The sequence below is a fragment of the Diceros bicornis genome, chromosome 15, assembly GCF_020826845.1.
Source record: "Diceros bicornis minor isolate mBicDic1 chromosome 15, mDicBic1.mat.cur, whole genome shotgun sequence".
NCBI classification, from domain to species: domain Eukaryota; kingdom Metazoa; phylum Chordata; class Mammalia; order Perissodactyla; family Rhinocerotidae; genus Diceros; species Diceros bicornis.
Window position 1 is genome coordinate 12,443,234 of NC_080754.1, and position 18,516 is coordinate 12,461,749.

The 18,516-nt window shown below is 41.6% G+C and overlaps 1 protein-coding gene across 6 annotated transcripts; it reads right to left on the minus strand.

Moving 5' to 3' along the window:
- Positions 1–1,274: 1,274 nt before the first annotated feature.
- Positions 1,275–11,129, minus strand: DPPA4 (developmental pluripotency associated 4). Of its 6 annotated transcripts, none has more exons than XM_058555758.1 (8): positions 11,042–11,123; positions 10,468–10,619; positions 9,034–9,193; positions 7,860–8,020; positions 7,723–7,773; positions 7,189–7,498; positions 5,677–5,872; positions 1,275–2,787 (listed from the first exon to the last, which is right to left on the minus strand). In XM_058555758.1, exons 3-8 carry the CDS (start codon positions 9,158–9,160, stop codon positions 2,757–2,759), a joined length of 876 nt encoding a protein of 291 aa, XP_058411741.1. In that variant the 5' UTR covers positions 9,161–9,193; positions 10,468–10,619; positions 11,042–11,123; the 3' UTR covers positions 1,275–2,756. The 6 variants fall into 6 exon arrangements, with proteins under 6 accessions (XP_058411741.1, XP_058411740.1, XP_058411742.1 ...); XM_058555757.1 differs by having other exon boundaries at positions 10,423–10,619; XM_058555759.1 differs by lacking the exons at positions 10,468–10,619; positions 11,042–11,123 and adding exons at positions 9,271–9,333; positions 9,510–10,416 and having other exon boundaries at positions 7,405–7,498.
- Between the last annotated feature and the right edge of the window lie 7,387 nt (positions 11,130–18,516).

Genomic DNA, 18,516 nt, shown 5'->3' on the forward strand with positions numbered 1-18,516 from the left:
TATCCACTCCATATTCAAATTTCCCCAATTATTCCAAAAACATCCATTTAACTAGAGAAACTATAATTTATCATTCAAACTAGGACTTTTAAAAAATGATATGTAACTTACATATGGTAAAATACACACATCTCAAATGCATAGCTCTGAGGACTTGGACGTATGGATACGCCTAAGCAACTGCCACGCAAAATAAGGTGAGCTCTCTTAATATACTGAGACAAAAGGTGTAAGCAGAACTGATTGCTTCCTTGTGAGTAGATTCACTGTAAATCTTTTTTGGCAACAATATCAGTGACATATTGGATCACATCAGAAAACATATTTCCGTTTGTACCATTCCTGGTGATAACTTTGAATACTTCATTAAGGTGGATGTAACCAAATTTCAATTTTTGCCTATAAGGCCCATCTTGCAAAATGTGGAAATTTACTTGAGGCAGTTTCAGGTAACTTAATTTCAATTTAGTGAATTAGTATTTAAAAAATGTCCCCATCTCCTTTCTCCTCCCCATCTCTGCTCCTTAGGGCTGGGGCCCGTAGATGGGGATGTGGCCACTTCCAGTGTTGCTTCCTGTCAGGGAGTTCACAGGCTTCCTCTGGGCAGATCAGTTCGCCTCAGCCAGCAGTGTCTTGGCAGGACCTCTCACTCGAGCTGTTACTGCAGCACCGACTCTTGGAGTTTTCCATGTCCCTTTGGAACCAATGGAAATTTGGAGGGCTGGCTCCATATTTCTCACATCACCATCCCTGTTGCACCTCACGCCTACACACACACGCACACACACCACATGTGCTTGTGGGCACAGACATATCTGCACGGCAAACATCAAGATCATCATACCACAGGGTCCCTTTGCCATGGAATTCATCTGAGGCACATGGAGTATATAGCTCCAACTTGTTTGTGCCTCTTCCTTGTAATAGTATTCTAGGAGCATGGGAGGGAGACAGTGAGGGGGGATAGATTAGGGTGGTTAAAATTTTGTAGAATTTGGGGGATGATTTATGAGGATTAGAATTGAGGAATAAATGTTAACTTTAGAGATTTCATTTTGCCAGGGGCAGGAAGGAGGGGTAAACAAACCATCTATAGAGAACTTTATTTAAGTGTGTTAGAACCAGGAGCTATCTACAAGCAGAATTAGAAAGCAAAGTAAAATTCTCAAATTAATGAAGAGAGGAAGGAAATAGAACAGAAGCTTGAGCAAGCCGATAACAATAGGGATAAAGTTAAAAAGGGAAACAAAATTAATAATACACATACAATAAGATATAAGGAATAAAATGTGTGTATTATTTATTACACTGAAAAATTCTGACTACTAATGAGTAATCGATGAGGAGTCATTGCAGGGCCATGAAAATATCTTGATCAACAAACTTTCCCCTCCATTTTTTAACATTTATTGAGGATTCATGCCTCTAAATCAGTCTATATCATGATGGCTACAGAGTTTCCAACTCCACTGCTCCTTCCAGTCCATTTTGTAGGGGGAAAAAAATCCCCATAATCCAAAAGTCTATAATAATAAAACAATGTTCGAAACTGCCAGGAAAACATAAAACAAGTGAAAAACATCAGGTCTTTTCTAAGACTTGCAGGACCATAAATTTAGGAAGTACACAAAAAGTTAAAAATGAATCAAACTCATCAAGTTGCATACATTAAATATGTACAGCTTTTTGTATGTCAATCATACCTCAATAAAATGGCTTAAAAAAATCATGCAAAAGAAAATCATACTTCTTGGCTTAATCCTACTGAGCTAAGAACATTAATAATTTACATGCAATTAATATGGTCTCCTAAATACAAGAGATGAATTATTTTATATACACATTTAAAATTCAATATATTATATATTTATGATTTGGAAGTAACTTTATTTATTTATTTATTTATTTTTTTGTGAGGAAGATCAGGCCTGAGCTAACATCTATTGCCAATCCTCCTGCTTTTTCTTTTTTTCCCCAAAGCCCCAGTAGATAGTTGTATGTCATAATTGCACATCCTTCTAGTTGCTGTATGTGGGACGCGGCCTCAGCATGGCCAGAAGCGGTGCGTCGGTGTGCGCCTGGGATCCGAACCTGGGCCGCCAGCAGCGGAGCGTGCGCACTTAACCGCTAAGCCACGGGGCCGGCCCTGGAAGTAACTTTAAACATTTATAAGTGGCAGCAATATAGAAAACAGTTATAAGTGAAAATAATACGGGCAAAGTGTCCTATGTTTTTATCCCAGACACACCAAAAGTTTCAGGTTATTAAGAAACCTTGGATAAAGCTTGTTTTGTATAGTAAGAATGTGTTTTTGGGAGTAGGGACAGAATAAAAGCTTTCCCTTTGGCTTACAATATGCAGCAGTTTGAAGTCATTAAACTTAGAATTAGGAGGCAGCAGCCCCTCAAGGAGTCAGAATTCTGAGGGGGGAGATCCAGCACGAAGCACACTGCTCTTTCTTCATTCAACCCCTTCACAATGCTCTGCTCAGGCTCCCACTGTAACTGGAATGAATGGTCATCTGTGAAATGCTTTTCCTTTTTAAAAGGTCAAGAGCCTCTGTATCCCAACCCATGAAGCCACAGGCATTGCTGGGGGTCTGAGGGTAACATCTGCAGCTCACTGGCCTGTGCACCTGAAAGCAGGAGGCGTGGAGGGTGTGGAGCAGCCCAGAGTTCAGCTGTCGGTGGCACCATGTTGATTGTAGTCGCCCTTCTAACATTAATGGCTGTACCCTTTGTCCTGGTATTGTAATCTCATTGGAGGCTTTTCATTAACACCTTATTCCTACAAAGCAAAGGAAATGTTTGTTTTAAAACGATGAGAATGGAGAAGAAATATCGAGTTACATCCTTGAAAATAGCCAAGAAACCCGCTGCTGGAATGCCAATAAAATTGCCCTTAAACTTTAGAGTTATGAGTGACAAGCATGTGGCCATGTCATCAAGGAATGACAATCAGCCAGGTTATCACATCTCTGTAATATGTTCTCGTCCTGTGTAGCCTATGGGCAGGAGAGGCCCCAGAGTGGATCGTTTTATTATTTGCCCAGTGGCCCATGTATGCCATTAAAGGGCTAGCCAAAGTGGCCTCAGTTCTACTCAGCTTGCTTGGTGTAGTGAGAATTGCGGCCGGAAGGACAGCCAAAAGGGAGGAAAGACAATGCACATTTGCATACTTCTTCCTACAGGAGATGGTGACTGTGCCAGGGCCCAAGGGGCTGCCACTCCCGGCTGGGGGAGGGGGAGTCTAGCCTGAGGGACCCATTCACTTCAGCTCTGCCAGCTGTCCTAGACCTCTAGTGTTTGGTAATCATGACACCAAAGGTGGGCCCCCAGCAGGCCATCAGGGAGCTCAGGATGGTTCCTGAACAATTGAAGGGTGGGGAGATGGACCCCTGGGAGCCAACTCTGGCTGCACCAAGTCTCCCTCTTCAGAGATCATCTTTTTTCTATCCTCCCTTTCCATAGGCCCCTCTCCCAAGCTAAGCCCAGAAACATACGTATGTTCACCCTTTGTGATACAAAACCAAGGAAAATTCCTTGTAAGCATCCTACTGCTTCACCTCTCCATTTTACTTTCAAAAAATACTTCCCATCGCAGTCTACTTCTCTCCTCCCCTTATTCAACCAGCGCCAAATTATCTGCATTCCTTACTGCTTTGAGTCTCTGATATTATTCAAACAAGTATATTATTCGTACCTTCTTCAGCGTCATTTGATCTTGCTAAGATAAATTCCCCACGCAAATTCTCCCCATTGACTTCATATTCCAGCTTTTCTTTTTTGTTTCTTTTCTTTCTCCGTAACATGACCCTGAAATATTGCTGTCTCTTGAAAACTTTTCTTCAGCCCCAATGCAACTCCTATTATCCTTATCAATGTTTAAATCACCACCAAATAATTATCTAGAGGCTAGATTTCTCTTCTAACACCTACAAAATGTGCTAGGCACTTTAAACATAGGAAAAACTGAATTTTCCCAGAAGAATTTTCTAATAGATCTTATACTTCAAATATATTTTATATCCTAATAGATCTTACACGGTAATAGACCTTATCCCTCCATGGTAGTGTAAGCCTCAATCCATTTACTTGCTTAAAGCCCTTCAATGGCCCATCACCCGGGGATGAGCTGCCTGACTTCTGACTCCTTGTCCCTTCTCCAAGTCCTGGAAATTGTTTGGGTTCTCTATAAAACTAAACACAATAGTGTTTTGGAATAAAAGTTCCTTTACAGGCATATAAACTTCTTGTGGACTTCTTAACTTTAATATACTGTAGGCGACCTTCACATACCTTCTGGTCCAATTGGCTCCTCATATTAGAGATGTACAACTGAGGCCCAGAAAAGTTAAGTGGCATGTGTAAAGTTATTGAAATGGTTGCCAGTAGAAATAGGACTGTGGTCCAGGACTGCTCTTTCTTGTGCCAAACAGTGCTGCTGCATCTGCTTCTTCAAAACAACACTTCTCCCCCCTCCCAGTTTGTCAATTTTGGTAGCTTATTTTAATAAAAATATTTTCCATCCTTATTTAGATCTAGAAATCTTAATTAGATAGCATAGTTTATGCAGAGAACAACAAACTTATCAAGGCCCTTCCCCCAGATCTATGCCTCATCAATCATTTTCTTTAAGATGTTGGTTTCAGTTTGGCTTGGAACTTAAATTATAGAGGAAAGCCTTTCATAGCCTTCCTTCTGTTCTCCTCATAACCGTGCTTCCAAAACTGGTTGTTTGGGGATTACAAAGATATTTCATTGATCACATCACATAACTAATAAAATCTTTCAAAAGAACACCATTGGCTGCTAGGTAAACTCTAAACTTCCAACATTCAAAGCTTACTATAATTTGACCCCAAACTAATAATATTACTTAACATTTATAATGCTCAATTTGAGCCAAAATTTTCTTGCATACATTGTTTATATTTCCATCTTCACGACTTTGCTCAAACTAATCCCACTTGATGAAATAATTAATACCCACTATTTTTTTTGAGTGCTTGCTATGTGGCAGACACACTGCTAAGAACTTTACATACATTAACTCATTTAATTTTCACAATATCTTCAGATAGGCACTATTATACCCATTTTATGTCAGAAAACAGGCTTATTTTCCACTAAATACTGTCACCAAACCACATGCAATTTCTACCTTGTCTTATGTTCTTACACAGTCTTGGCAATGGTCCCTATCCTGAAAAAGGACCTTACTCCTCTCTTTCCATCTAGTTAATTCTTTCCTTAAGAAACCTCTCTGGTACCAGCCATCACATGGTATTACAGCTGTTTACATACCAGTCATCCCCATTGACTGTAGGCTACTTAAAGGAAGGGGTTTCTTGCTAGTCATTATTTCTGTGTAGTGCAGGAATATAGTACATGTATATGTACTATACATATATTATATGTATACCTGGAATATAGTAATTATACAATGTTTATTTCTCTAGAATTATGGGTCTCCAAGTAGAAGTATTAAGCCCTGACATACAAGTGCTCTTTCTTCCTAGGAAGACACTTACCTGAGTAATAATTTTTTTGAAACTCTTGACTCATAACTTGTGCTTGAAATACAGGGCTGACTAGATTAATCCGTATCTCCTCCCTCCCCCAACTGAAAACCAGGTGCCCACTTTTAGTTTGTAGAAAAGCCCCAGGTAATTACCTATGAACACATTTGGGGCACAACATATTGTCCTCCAGGTACGGGGGTGGAAAACTGCTGTCAGGTAGCAGGAAGAGGGCACACACTCTCCCCGGCTTTTCAGGAACCCAGGCTTGTCCAGCATGAAACTGCAGGCGCACCCAACCCTCCGCGTCTGCAGGGAGACTCTTCCCGTGGACCACGCACCACTTGACACCTGCGGAAGGAGACAGAGGTCAAGCGTGAGCTCAGCGTGACCAAACTCTCATGTTCGACACTGCATCACGGCCTTTGATTCTGCTCTTTCTCAAGTGCCAGCTCTAGGATATGAACCCTGGAATCCTAACTTAACCTACTCTGTCTTGTTCCCCTTTAGAAAATAATGCAAAATAGTTCCTGTTAAAACTTAAAAAAGAAACAAAAAATAGAGTTGGAAGTGGTGTAAGCTGCACATGCGGAGGATAGTGCAGGGGAGGCAGAACTTGACCTCTACCCGGCTTAGGTTTTCAGCTGGGACTCTTTAACAAGATTAACAGGAGAAAAACAGTTTATGAACACGTGCAGGGCACACTGCAGCCAACAAAAACTAAGTCAAAATGGTGGCTTAGAATTCCAGCTTATATGACATCTTCGACAAAGAGCAATAAATTCGTAGAGAAATGACAGGGCAGAGGAGAGCAGCTTTAGGCTCCCAAAGGTGGCAAACGTGGGAAGGTCAATACGTGAGAGCGAACTAATGGAGTAAGGTTTGTTTGTAGGTTCCTTTGGTGCCATCTCTCCATTGATAAAGAGTCTGTCTCCAGCAAAAGCAGAATTTATAAGCTGCCTTTAGGCAGAAAAGGGGGAGCTTTTTTTTTCTGGGTTTGCTGCTTTTTAATTGCCCTCAGTTCAAAATAATTTTTATGTCAGAGACCTATTTTGGGGTGATGTGTTCTGGTTTCCTTCACTGGAAAGGCTAAACTGAGTGATCTGGGAAGGCCTTCATGAAATGGTTCAGGGGTCTCAATTCTTAGCAGGCATTGTATTATGTTAAACAGTTTATGGTCTTCCTTAATTGTATCTCCCGCAATTCTTACAACAACATTATCAGGTAGGTAGATATTATTATCAGTCTATTTTACAATGAGGAAACAGAGAGCTAAACAACTTGTTAATGTCCCTCACTTAGATGCTAGAAGATCCATGGCTTAAGCTCAGGCAGTTGATTTTAGAGCCTGCCTTTACTTTTTAATTTCTTAAAGGGGAAAGAAATGATGCCAAACATATTGCTATCCCCTCCTGATGACATCAGTAGCTTAGAGCAGTGGTTCTCAAAGTGTGGTCCCTGGGCTGCCTCATGGGCGGTGCCTGGGAAATTGGTAGAAATGCAAATTCCCAGGTCCTACCTCAGACCTGAATCAGAAACTTTGTGGGTGGGGCCCAGGAATTACCAGCCCTTCAGGTGATTTTGAATATACTGGAAAATTGATCAGAAGTGAGTAGTAATTAAACTTCCTCATCTGAACCAGAACCAACTCTTAATCCTGGGCTTACCATAGGCCTCTTGTCTCGATTCCACTGCGTCCATCTTCCCTGCCCCGGCTGCAATTCTGCTCCAGGACGCAAACACAGCATCCGGGGAGGAAGTTGTCACCACAACAGTCTCAGCTCCCTCAAAGAGAGCAGTAGACCCTTGGAGGGTGTGTGCCCCCTCCTCATGGGGAGCAGCCCCTTCAGGAAGACCAGTCCCAGCAGAAGAAATCTTTTTACCACAACTTTCCAGAAACGATTCTCCCTTGTCCATCATCAATTTTCTCTGTGCTCCTGGCAGGATCTTGGCCTCCTTTGCTGTGACAGGAATGTTCTACAAACAGGATTTGAAAGATGAAGGCGCTATCAGAAGGACAGCCTTATTTGTATTACTCTTTGCTCAGAGTTGGTGAAAAGTGACGACAGGGGGATGTGGTTCCTCCTTAGAAGAAGTAGAGGGGCTGACACAATTCCTCTACTTACTGTTTGATGCTAAAATAGGTAATTAGGATGAGAACTAAATCTTCCACTCTGCCAAATTTTCTACAAATTACTCACCTGTTGATTGGGATAAGCATATTCACAGAGTCGCTTATATGCATCTAATTTCTGAGAAAAGAGAAAAAAGAATTAACAATGAAAGTAAGGTCCCTACCCTTTCTCCCAGCAGCATCGTCTCCCAACCCGGCCCTCACCTGGCCTTTGGTGCTCAGTTTCAGTTGTTGGCACCAGGCTCTCAAGGTGTCTCGGTGAAGCATGTTGGCTGGTGGCAGTTTAGAGGGTAATGGAGGAATTGGTGTCCTCTTCCGAAGTCTTACATCCTCTTTGTCTTGTTCCATCTTTTGAGGACAGCAAGCTGAAGGAGAATGGGATGAAACCAGTGCAGTCACTTTTAGCTCTCATAGTCCAATCCCTGTTGTACAGTTCAATGACTTGCCAAGACCACAAAACCGCCAAAGGTCAGAACCTCAAACCTAGGACTTAATATTTCTGAATTGCACACTTTTTGCTTCCTAAAACTCCCCACCACTGATACGCACTTGCTCCTTTGTGAGCTCTGTAACCCACAGGCTCCAAGGAGGGTGCACTAGAGATTGCACTTCCAATCCAGGGAAATGGTAGAAGTTGTAGACCTGAGATCATAAATATTCAGTGGTGCCTTGTCCTCTCACCATAAAACAAAATAAACCACCCAGCAATGCCACACACACCCCACTATTACCCATAATTCTGCCAGCCTACCTGAGTCAGGGCAGCACTCCAGTCTCATTGCACACAGGTCTCCTGCTGTGCCTCACGCACACTCAGCATTCAAGGAAGAATTACAGAACACACCTCCAGAGAGGACACAACTATGACGACTACACGGTAGTCGCTAGGGTTTACTGAGCCCACATTACTAGTCAGGTATAGTGAAGGTGTTTTATCTAATTATTCTATGTAAATTATAACCCACCTTCCACCGGACCTCTGACTCAACATGGTAGGTATTATCCTCACTTTTTAGAACAAGAAGTGAAGTTTCAAGGATGGGATTTCAAACTTACATTGGTCTGTCCCCAAATCACTGCACTTTGAGATCCTTAACTCCATGCAGTGAGTGAGGGCAAAATGATGATCAGAACCAAAAATGTTGTGGGATTTGGAGACAGGAAGAAATCAGTGTTAACAGGGGTGACCAAAAGAAGGCTTCAGGGAGGTGAGATTTAAGCTAGGCCTCGAAGAAATTTCTTTTATTTGAAGAAAATTCTGTAGGATTTGCACAAGAGAGGACGACGTTCCTTTCCTACTTTTCCTACTCCTTCAGAAAAATTCCTCAGGCCTCTTAGACCTGAGGAAATGAGATCTGAGGACTTGTAGACCTCTTACCTTTGTCATCCTTCACAGATCTTTTTCGTTTGGTCCCCCTCATGGAGGCTTGTTGTGCATTTGGTTCACCAGAAGCCTGCTGTTCCTCTTCGGGTTCTACCGACTGAGGTTTCGACTTGCCAGTCATATGTTCTTCCCCTGATTTCTTTTTGGAATTCCACTGGGGATTAGAGGCACCAGTCAGTCATTCCTCTGGTCCCACCCACCACACACACTACCTGCCTCAAGATAACTCACATCCAAGGCACCAAGACAGTCAGCGAACTCCGCTGGCGGTGTGGATTCCTCTCTGGGTGTCGTCTTAATGCCCAGGTTCATTTATAAGATAGGGAAGCAATGATGGGGAAATGGGAGAAGACCAATTTAAAAGTACAAAAAAAGACAGAAAATATGGATACAAACAAAAGAAGTAGAAGAAAATAAGGTCTGCTTTGGGGGAAGTCGTTACATCACCCATGATATCCATCCTCTCTCACCTGGAAGATTTTCCCCCATTCCTTCACTCTTGACCTCTTCCACATAAGTTTCCTATACTATTGCTGGAGGGATGCTATCAGACCTTCACATCCATTCGAAGATTTATTGTTCTTAGCGTAAAGATATGAAGATAAGCAAATGTCTTTCATATAACCCACCAGCCTCTTCTCACAATACTCTCCTCTGCCCCAAGCTCCAGTCAAAGAATTTCTGTCCTTCCCAACCTAGTTACTTTGGCCTGAAGTGGTATCACTCAGCTCCACCCCACCCCACCCTACTTCTATTTACATTCTTAAATGTTACTCCTCCTCCAGAATTCACTTCGAGCGTTCATCTCTAAACCCTTTCCCGTTTTTACAGACCAAGTCAAATCTACTACCTTTTGCCTCATTCCCACCACTGATCAGTTGCAATTTCACATTTGCTTGTGTCATTTGGTCAATGCCTATTATTCCATTTGATTGTAAGCTTCACAAGGGCAGAATTTCTTTCCCTTTCATCATAGGCACTCAATAAATGTTGGTTAATTGCATCAAAAGAAACAAGAGAACAGTGGGGATAAAGTTGTTTGTACAGAGAATCTGACAGTTGTTGAGCCTCTCTCTTCTATTAGGTATTGTTTGACACATTCCTTATTTTCTTTCCTTTAATCTGCACAGCAATCTGGTGACAGTTTATTTGTTTTTCAGATGCAGAAGCTGATGCCTTACATAACTAAGGGTGCGCAGATAGGCACGTTAGATAGGAATTAAATCCCAGATCAACTTGCTCCCAAACCTAATTCCTTTCCATCATCCCCAAGGTGGGAGTACTGGACAAATTAACATTTGTATGGCATTTTTACATTTCTATTGCAGTTTTACATTCGTATTCAAATTTTACATCTACATAGCCCTTACACAAACTACTCACTTTTGGGTCTCACAAAAGTCTTAAAATTGAGAGTGCAAAAATGACCTGGTTCTAGGAAAGAGACCCTGAGAGTGTTCAGGTTTCCCAGGCACGGGAGTTCAGTTCTTCTGGAACAAGCCTCAAAGCCTCTCCACCTCTTGTTTCTGTCTGCAGTGCTTGTCAAGATGTCTGGCTTATATTTCTTGGCCCTAACGACCCTGGGAAAAGAAGATGAGTTCAGACTCAACACATTTGCTTTAGGATCTGTGTCTGTTGAAGGGAAATTAAAGGATCTCGTTCTTTCCCCGACTCAGCTCATATCTCTTCCTGAAGTCTTTCCCTCACCTCCTCCTTGCCCCTGTTACCATTTCCTTACACCCCTGATACTGGATTCTTCTTTCTGATGGGATAAAGCATCTCTTCAAAACCAAAACAGGAAACCCCATTTCTTATTATTTCCTAGCTCCAATATAACAGGTTGCAGTCATATCCAGGACTTTACTTTTTTTTTTTTTAAAGAGGAGGAAATTGAAGGCACATTCTTTTCTCCTCAAAAGAAGGATCAAGTGTGCTCAGGGGAAGAGAGGAATATGAGGAGACTCACAAGGACAGAAAACAAACCCACTAAGATTGTACTTACCTGCTTGCCTTTTGCATTCTCCATACTCAGAAAAGAAGTCAAGGTTGATAAAAAGAAAGTTCTGCTTACTTCTAAAATGGCCCCTGGCCCAAGATTGCTCTTTTAAAAGTCTCCTCCCACTTCCTGCCACCCAGAAGGAACTCTTCTTTTTCTCCTCCCCTCTGTTCCCTCCCCCACAATTTGTGAATGCTAAATTTGTGTACTGTCTTATTCACAAGGCGACTATTGTATGAATGAATTAATACCATTCCTGGCCCTTTTCTATGAGCTTTTAAACATAATCACGTACAGTGTGGTTCAGGTGACATTGGAAAGTTTAAAACTCCTTCAGAGAAATTCCAAGAAGAAAAATAAAAATTTCCAGAGACTTGTGAATAGGATGGGTGAAAGGATTTAATGATAGAACTTGTGGAAACAATAGGATTCCGGACCAGACTGATGGCTTTAAGAAAGCAAAGCTGTTTTCATGTACCATATACATTCCATTTCTTAAGCAAGTTACTCTACCAATTAAAACTCCAGCGTTCCATCTGTGCTAATAGTAACTAGCACCTTCCCATCTGCCAACAAAGAATTATAGTAGTTTTTAAAGTCTATTGAGTATTTATGTACCAAATTCTAGGCTTAAAAGCTCACAGCCATTATTTTATTGTTCTCCATTTTATAGATGACCAAAGTATGTATAACATCGTATTGATCACTTGCTCAATAGCACAGTGAGAGAACCAGAAATCAAGTGTAGGTGGACGCGATTCTATCCCTTGAGCCCTAACCTACTGACTCCCAAACAAGGTCCAGATTCTCTCAAAAATAGTTTCAAAAATCCCTCCTTCTCAGATCATCCTCCCTGTCAAACTGTCAGGATTAGAGATGGGAGGGGAAGGAATTTCCTGGGTTAAGAACCAGTGATTGTGAGATTCAAACCTTTGTCAGATTACAAAGTCTGTGTTGTTTTTCCTACATCTCATTGCTTGCCCTAAAATGATGAAGAAGAAATGATCCTTACCCAGAATGGAGGGGATAATCTGCTCGCAGGATAGAAATACATGGACATAGGGAGTAAGTAAATGGGACCTAGGAGTAGAGAAGGAAGTGTACCTGTGGACTGGGCATCCCGCAGAGCACCAAGGACGAAAGTGAGTATTTAGAATGTAGATCATCTGGGAGGTCGCACCGGGGCTTTGACTGATCAGTTCTTTACTCTGGCTCAGAGACAACAACTGGTAACCAGTTGTCATCTTCCTTTTCCCAGTGTAACTGGAAGTAACGTTGCTGAGACTGAGACATCTAATCCCAGGCAAGGTACAATCTCTAAAGCGTGTATAAACAGAGCCAGTGTGTGCTGGAATTTGATTTAAGAATTCTTAGTCTCATCACCATTTGGGGGAACACAGTTCTAACAAGTTGCACCAACCATTCAAAAAACATGGGTTAGTTGATGTCCTATGTATAAAGAGGATTAGTACAATTTAAAATATTTGAGCATAATTGGAAACGGTACTACTGGGCTCTTGAATGAAGCAAAAAGAAGCCAAATATCTTTCTAACAGGCTTGTGGGAGTTGTGATAATTTATAAGCAATCTTGGGCAAAGTACGATACCTTTCTGCTTTGGTTTCTCAAATGTAAAATAGGGATAACTGTAAATTTATTGTGTCTTTTAGAGAAATAACTAACACAAATTTATGTGTAGTTTCTTATTAATGTTTAGTAGTCAAAAGAAAAACTTTTTATTGCTTTTTAAAAATGTTATGTCAATGCCTAAAGTTCTATCTACCCTGAGTTCAAAAAATATTCATAACTGAATCTCTTATTCATTTATTGAACAACAGTGTGTTGGGTGTCTGCTGTGTGCTCTGCCTGGGAGACACAGAGGTGGACAATGGCAGACAGGGACCCGGCCCACATGGGCTCACAGCTGGGGGAGAGGACAGATGTTAAGCAAATCATATCAGTAACTAATAATATAAGGAAATGCTCTTTTACTTGATTTTTAAATGCATTATATTCATTTATATGTATTATCAAAACCAATGTAAACTATTCAATTATGACACTTGAAAAATAGGAAAGCTCTGCATGTATGACAGCCTGCAGTAGGGGTTTTGACCTCATCAAGGAAGTCAGGAGAGCAGCGGGTCTAAGGACCAGGTGAACTGAACTAACTGAACAGAGGAAGGATCCGCCCAGAGAGACTGCACTCCTGAGGCAGCCCACCTCGGTTCAGGAACTGAAAGGGGCTGCGTGGGGCTAGGAGAGGGAGGAAGAAAATGTAAGCTGAGTCTGGATAGGTTGGCCTTTTGATCTTTAGGCTAAGAACAATGGAAAAATTCAGGGTGGGGTGGGGATGAAGGTGGGAGTGGGGGTGGGCAGATTCTGAAGAGCATTTTGTAAAGATCTTTCAACGGCAAGGAGGAGAAAGATGAGGTGACGGATCAGAGTAAACATGGGAAGGTAGGTTAGGAGGCTACCGAGGCAATGTTAGGTCTGAGATACTGGCAGCTGGAGCGGAAATGGAGAGTTGTGGCTAACAGCACGGACTGTCTTTAAACCTCAGCCTCCCCGTTACCAGCGTGTGACCTCAGGCAAGTTGTCTCACACCTGCAGGTCTCCCTTTCCTCATCTGTAAGACGGGAGTGGTGAAAACACTAACCCTCACTCAGAGGGTTGTGGGGGAGCGAAGAGGGCTCTCCCATGTCCTGAATAAACAGTGTCTAGGGCAGCACGTGTTGGGTCAATGTTAGATGTTTCTATTATTACAGCATTGGAGAGTGTTAAAAAACAAAATTCAACTGAGTAAATGTTAAAGATCTTATTGGCTTTATTCCATGATTCATGAATCAGGCAGCATCCAATCTAGCAGATAGAAAGGAGCTCTGAGGAGCTGTACAAAATGAAAGATTTTTATAGGCAGAGGGGGACAGCAGGAAGGAAGTTGTACTAGACAAAAAAAGCTGGTTGGTTATGCAAGGTGACTTTCCTTTAGGGAGTGGCAGGGGTCTATCAGGCAGATGACCTGACTAGTGCTGATCAGGCGATTCCTGATGGCTGGTGTAAGATTCCATTTCTGGGAGAGCCAAAAGTGTAAGTTAAGTCTCTGTTTGGTGACATGGGGCTTAGCATAAGTGACTCCATTTTGGCCTGTCTTGTTTTTAGCAAGAAGAATACATATTTGAGAGATGGGGAGTACTCCTCCTACGGTTTCTTTTTTCTTCATTTTTTTGTGTATTTTCTTTTCCAAAAAAAATTTTAATTGAATAAAATGAGCTGAGTTAATGAGGCTTTCAGTTGCTTACCTGGAGGCAATGAATCTTCCAAAGTCATTAATCTGCATTTACAGAAGACAAAACAGGATAGTGTCATACATAACCACCATTTCATATTTGATGGAAGGGAGAGATTTGGCGGGAAGTGGAACTGTGGAGGCTGGTTGGAGGACCTGTCTGGATCTCTCCGCGCTGTGTATTCTGAGAAGTCCTGGCTCAAAAGCTGGGCTTTTAAAAAAACTTATATATAGTTCAATTCATATCCAGAATGATTTTACAAGTTTATAACAGTGCATGCGAACACCTCTTTCTCCATATCCGAGAGACTGGTATTTTAAAAAATACACTAGAACTGGACACACCTAATGTATAACAATTTACCTTTTACGTCTCTCCTATAGTGAGAAATCATTGCTTTTTATGGGGTTATTTTATTTTAGAAACAGGTGAGTCATTTAGAAGTAAATCTAGAGAGTAAGGTAGGCCATCAGGTTAGTTAACAACTGGTTAAAAAAGGGAAAAGTTGGAGGTAGATGGTAAAGCTGGTATCTATCATGAAGTTAAACAAACCTAACCTGTTCCTTTGTTTATAAACTCTCTCTTCCAACTCCCCCCCCCATTCCTTCCTTCCTTCCATCGTGTGTTAGGCACTAGTCATAAAAATGTGGGTCTGGTCCTTAATTATCTCACAGTAGGAGGAGTTCCAAACATGTGAGCAAACGTAGTGTTATTGGATTACATACCGAGTTTCCTTAAGCGTCTACCTGACAGAACAGAACATGCTAATCAGGGGCAGGTTCACCTTGAATCTACTGAGGCTTAAGCGTCAGGCACTTTGTTTGCACTGGCCCAAGCCAAGCTCCTGTGAGGACTCTAGAAATTTTGCATGCATAATTTTATATCTTTTTCAAAGTTGCATAAGCTTCAGGCCCCACAGATCTGCCCCAATGATGATTCATAAATACTGAAATGTTTGTGTAACAAAACAACGTTCCTTGAAAATCTCACCTAATATGCTCTGCTTTTGCTTCCCCCTACCAGCTCCCCCTCCCGCCTCCCAGTTAACTGTGCTCCAGGAGAATCGTTCCTTGGTTATTAGGTTTCCAGCTCCTGATCCTCCTGTATGTGCTAAGTGCCAATGCAATTGTACGTCCTCGGCCATCACCAGCACATATATAATTTAGTATACATTCAAAAAAGAACACTTTGGGGCTGACAAATTACAAAAAGCATCCACACAAGTGGACCAATTAGAAAAAAGTTGTCACTTCCTCCAGGCTGATGCCACTCTGAGTGAGGCCACAGGGCTTGGCAGGTGGCCTCTGAGCTTTATTTCAGCCTCAATTCATGTTCCTTCCCTGAAGCATCTACGTGGAGACCACAGTCTATACAATTATCATGGCAGCTCTGGGTCCCTAGTTTGTTTCAAATATGTTACTGAGGACATATACAAATGCTTTTTGAAGCCAAGATAAATTATATCTATCAATACTCCAGAAGATTCATCATTGCTGTAGAGCATATTGATTTAAGTTTCCCAAAGTTCTCCAAGCCCACTGACAGTGCCTGTAGATTGATTAGTGTTGAGTTCCCAAGTCGTTTGGTGATATTTTGCTGGGGAAGAGGCAGCTGTGAGCCTGCAGGCCTTAATGAACCACTTTCATTTAACAACGTGGAAATAGCTGGCTCTGTACTAGTCTTTGTGACCATAAGAACTTGCCTATGTATGATGACCTACTTTGTAATTTTATTTTTATTTATTTTTCCCCCAAAGCCCCAGTAGATAGTTGTATGTCACAGTTGCACATCCTTCTAGTTGCTGTATGTGGGACGTGGCCTCAGCATGGCCAGAGAAGCGGTGTGTCGGTGCGCGCCCGGGATGCGAACCCGGGCCGCCAGCAGTGGAGCGCGCGCACTTAACCGCTAAGCCACGGGGCCGGCCCCTGATGACCTACTTTGAAGTGAAGGAAGGAGAAAACAAAGATTTAGACAAAATGTGGTGACTGAGAGCATCCCTTCAGTTCCCCGTGTAAGGGCAGAATCCTTACTTCCTCCTCCTCATTACCTACCAAGTCCTGTTGAGGCTAGTCCCAAAGGTTTCACAGCACTAATTCCTCATCTTCATCCTCACAGCTACTGTCTGCGTTCAGGATTTTATTTCTTCTCACCTGCACCACTGTAATATCCCCCTTCTTGATATTTTTGTCTTCATTCAGTGTCCCCCACATGAGGCCTGCTATGTAAGGCTGTGCTGTCCACGGCCAGGGACACAGGTGTGACTGAATGGCACCCCCTGGAGTCCTTTCAGCTCTAGCATCCCAATGACACGGGCCATAGAAAACAGGAGAACATGAGGCTTTTTTACATAGATAACCATCCCAAGGTATTTAGGAGCGAGAGTTTATAAAAGCAGGCTTAATTTAATTCTGCAGCATGCATGCATTTTTGCACAGAAACCTTAACTCTTGTTAAATATAATTCACTTTCTTGTGGCTTTAAATTTTACCCTGCTCTGAAATAGAGTGGCTTTTATGATAAGAATTGCCTTCCTCCTGAGCTAGAAGCATAACCATGCATAGAACAGTATGAGTAACTGAAATGACAATGATTACTAAATAAATGCAGCCTCAAAGAGAAGATAGGTAATACTTTGCATTCATACAAGCCTACCTTTCATCTGAGTATCTCAAAAGAAGGCAAAATGTAGCTGATGCTGTGTTATGGTTGAAAATTACAACTGTGCAATTGCCTTATTCCTGAGTGTTTCCCTTCTCAAATATTATACTGAGTTAAAGCGTCTCTAGAATTCAATGTGTATTGATTTTGAACACAGGTTTCTCTCTCTTTTTTTCTACCCCTCTGACAACAACACCGAGTTGCAAAGGCATTGATGGACCACCTGCCTATGTGGCTTTGAAGCATTTGCTACCATTGGAGAAAAACATAATCATAAGGGATGGATGGACATCTTTCTGAGCTCTTCTAAAGTCATGGTGGAAAAGTACAGAGATGCAGATAGAACATTTTCTGCTCCCCCAGAATCAATTCAATCACCGCGCTGACAAACACTTGAAGCACTCTTCAGGGAACTGGCCTGTCCACTCTGCTGAAGCGAAAGTTTTACAGGATGTGCTCAGTGGTATAAATGGAAATTAGTCCAATTAGAGTCTTGCATTACACTACCATAGATGTTCAATGTTCTGTATATTGATGGTGGGTCTAGAAATCCCCAGATATACATTGCTACTAAACCTCTTTACACGTTTTCTATTCTGAGGTTGTGACATTGTATTTTTTTGGTGGTTTTATTTTTTTTTTTAATTTTATTTATTTTTTTCCCCCAAAGCCCCAGTAGATAGTTGTATGTCATAGCTGCACATCCTTCTAGTTGCTGTATGTGGGACGCGGCCTCAGCATGGCCGGAGAAGCGGTGCGTCGGTGCGCACCCAGGATCCAAACCTGGACCGCCAGCAGCGGAGCGCGCGCACTTAACTGCTAAGCCACGGGGCTGACCCTTTTTGGTGGTTTTAAAATGTTCATGTAATACCTGTCTATAGGCACATACATTTTTGACTCCTGACATAAGTTAAACAGTGACTCTCTAAATCTCTAGATAGGAAAAGAAGAACATTTTTGAAGGTTAATCACTCACAGAAAAAATAATATAAGCAAAAGGTAAACAAATTTTTTCCCAAGGTAATTAAAATTTTTCATGATGAATAAGACCAGGTCTTACCATAAAGTGAACCAAGAGGTCCAGGCTTCAGATTCTCAAATAGCCTCACATTTAGATACTTCAAATGATCTCCAAATGAGGTTATCTAAATAGCCAGCAATATACCATAAGGATTAAAAGAAAAATATGTCAGTTGTGCAACCTTGTTAGAAGTAAACATTTTCTACAATTATATATTTTCTGTAAATTTATGTTGTCATGTCTTCATTTTTTAATATACATGGAATCTCAAAAAATGGAAGCATCTTGGTCCTTTCTCATTGTGATATTGTGATTTATAATAAGAAATGTATACTTAGTCTTGTTCCCATTTCTGGCACAGTACTCCTAAAACTCTTGGAATTTCCTAAGTGATAACAGCAGTAAAGGAGTCCTTTGTTACGTTAATATGACTTTTGGAAAGTACCTAAGGACAGGGGTTGGTTGCCAGTGGAGCCAACCACGTGATTAGAGGGTTGAAATTTTCAATCCTCC

Coding starts and splice junctions, on each gene's coding strand:
- DPPA4 (XM_058555753.1), bottom strand. CDS start 9,554: ATGTGGAAGAGGTCAAGAGTGAAGGAATGGGGGAAAATCTTCCAG. Junction 9,194..9,270: donor ACTGTCTTGGTGCCTTGGAT/GTGAGTTATCTT, acceptor TCTAATCCCCAG/TGGAATTCCAAAAAGAAATC. Junction 7,499..7,722: donor ATGCTTATCCCAATCAACAG/GTGAGTAATTTG, acceptor TCCTGTTTGTAG/AACATTCCTGTCACAGCAAA.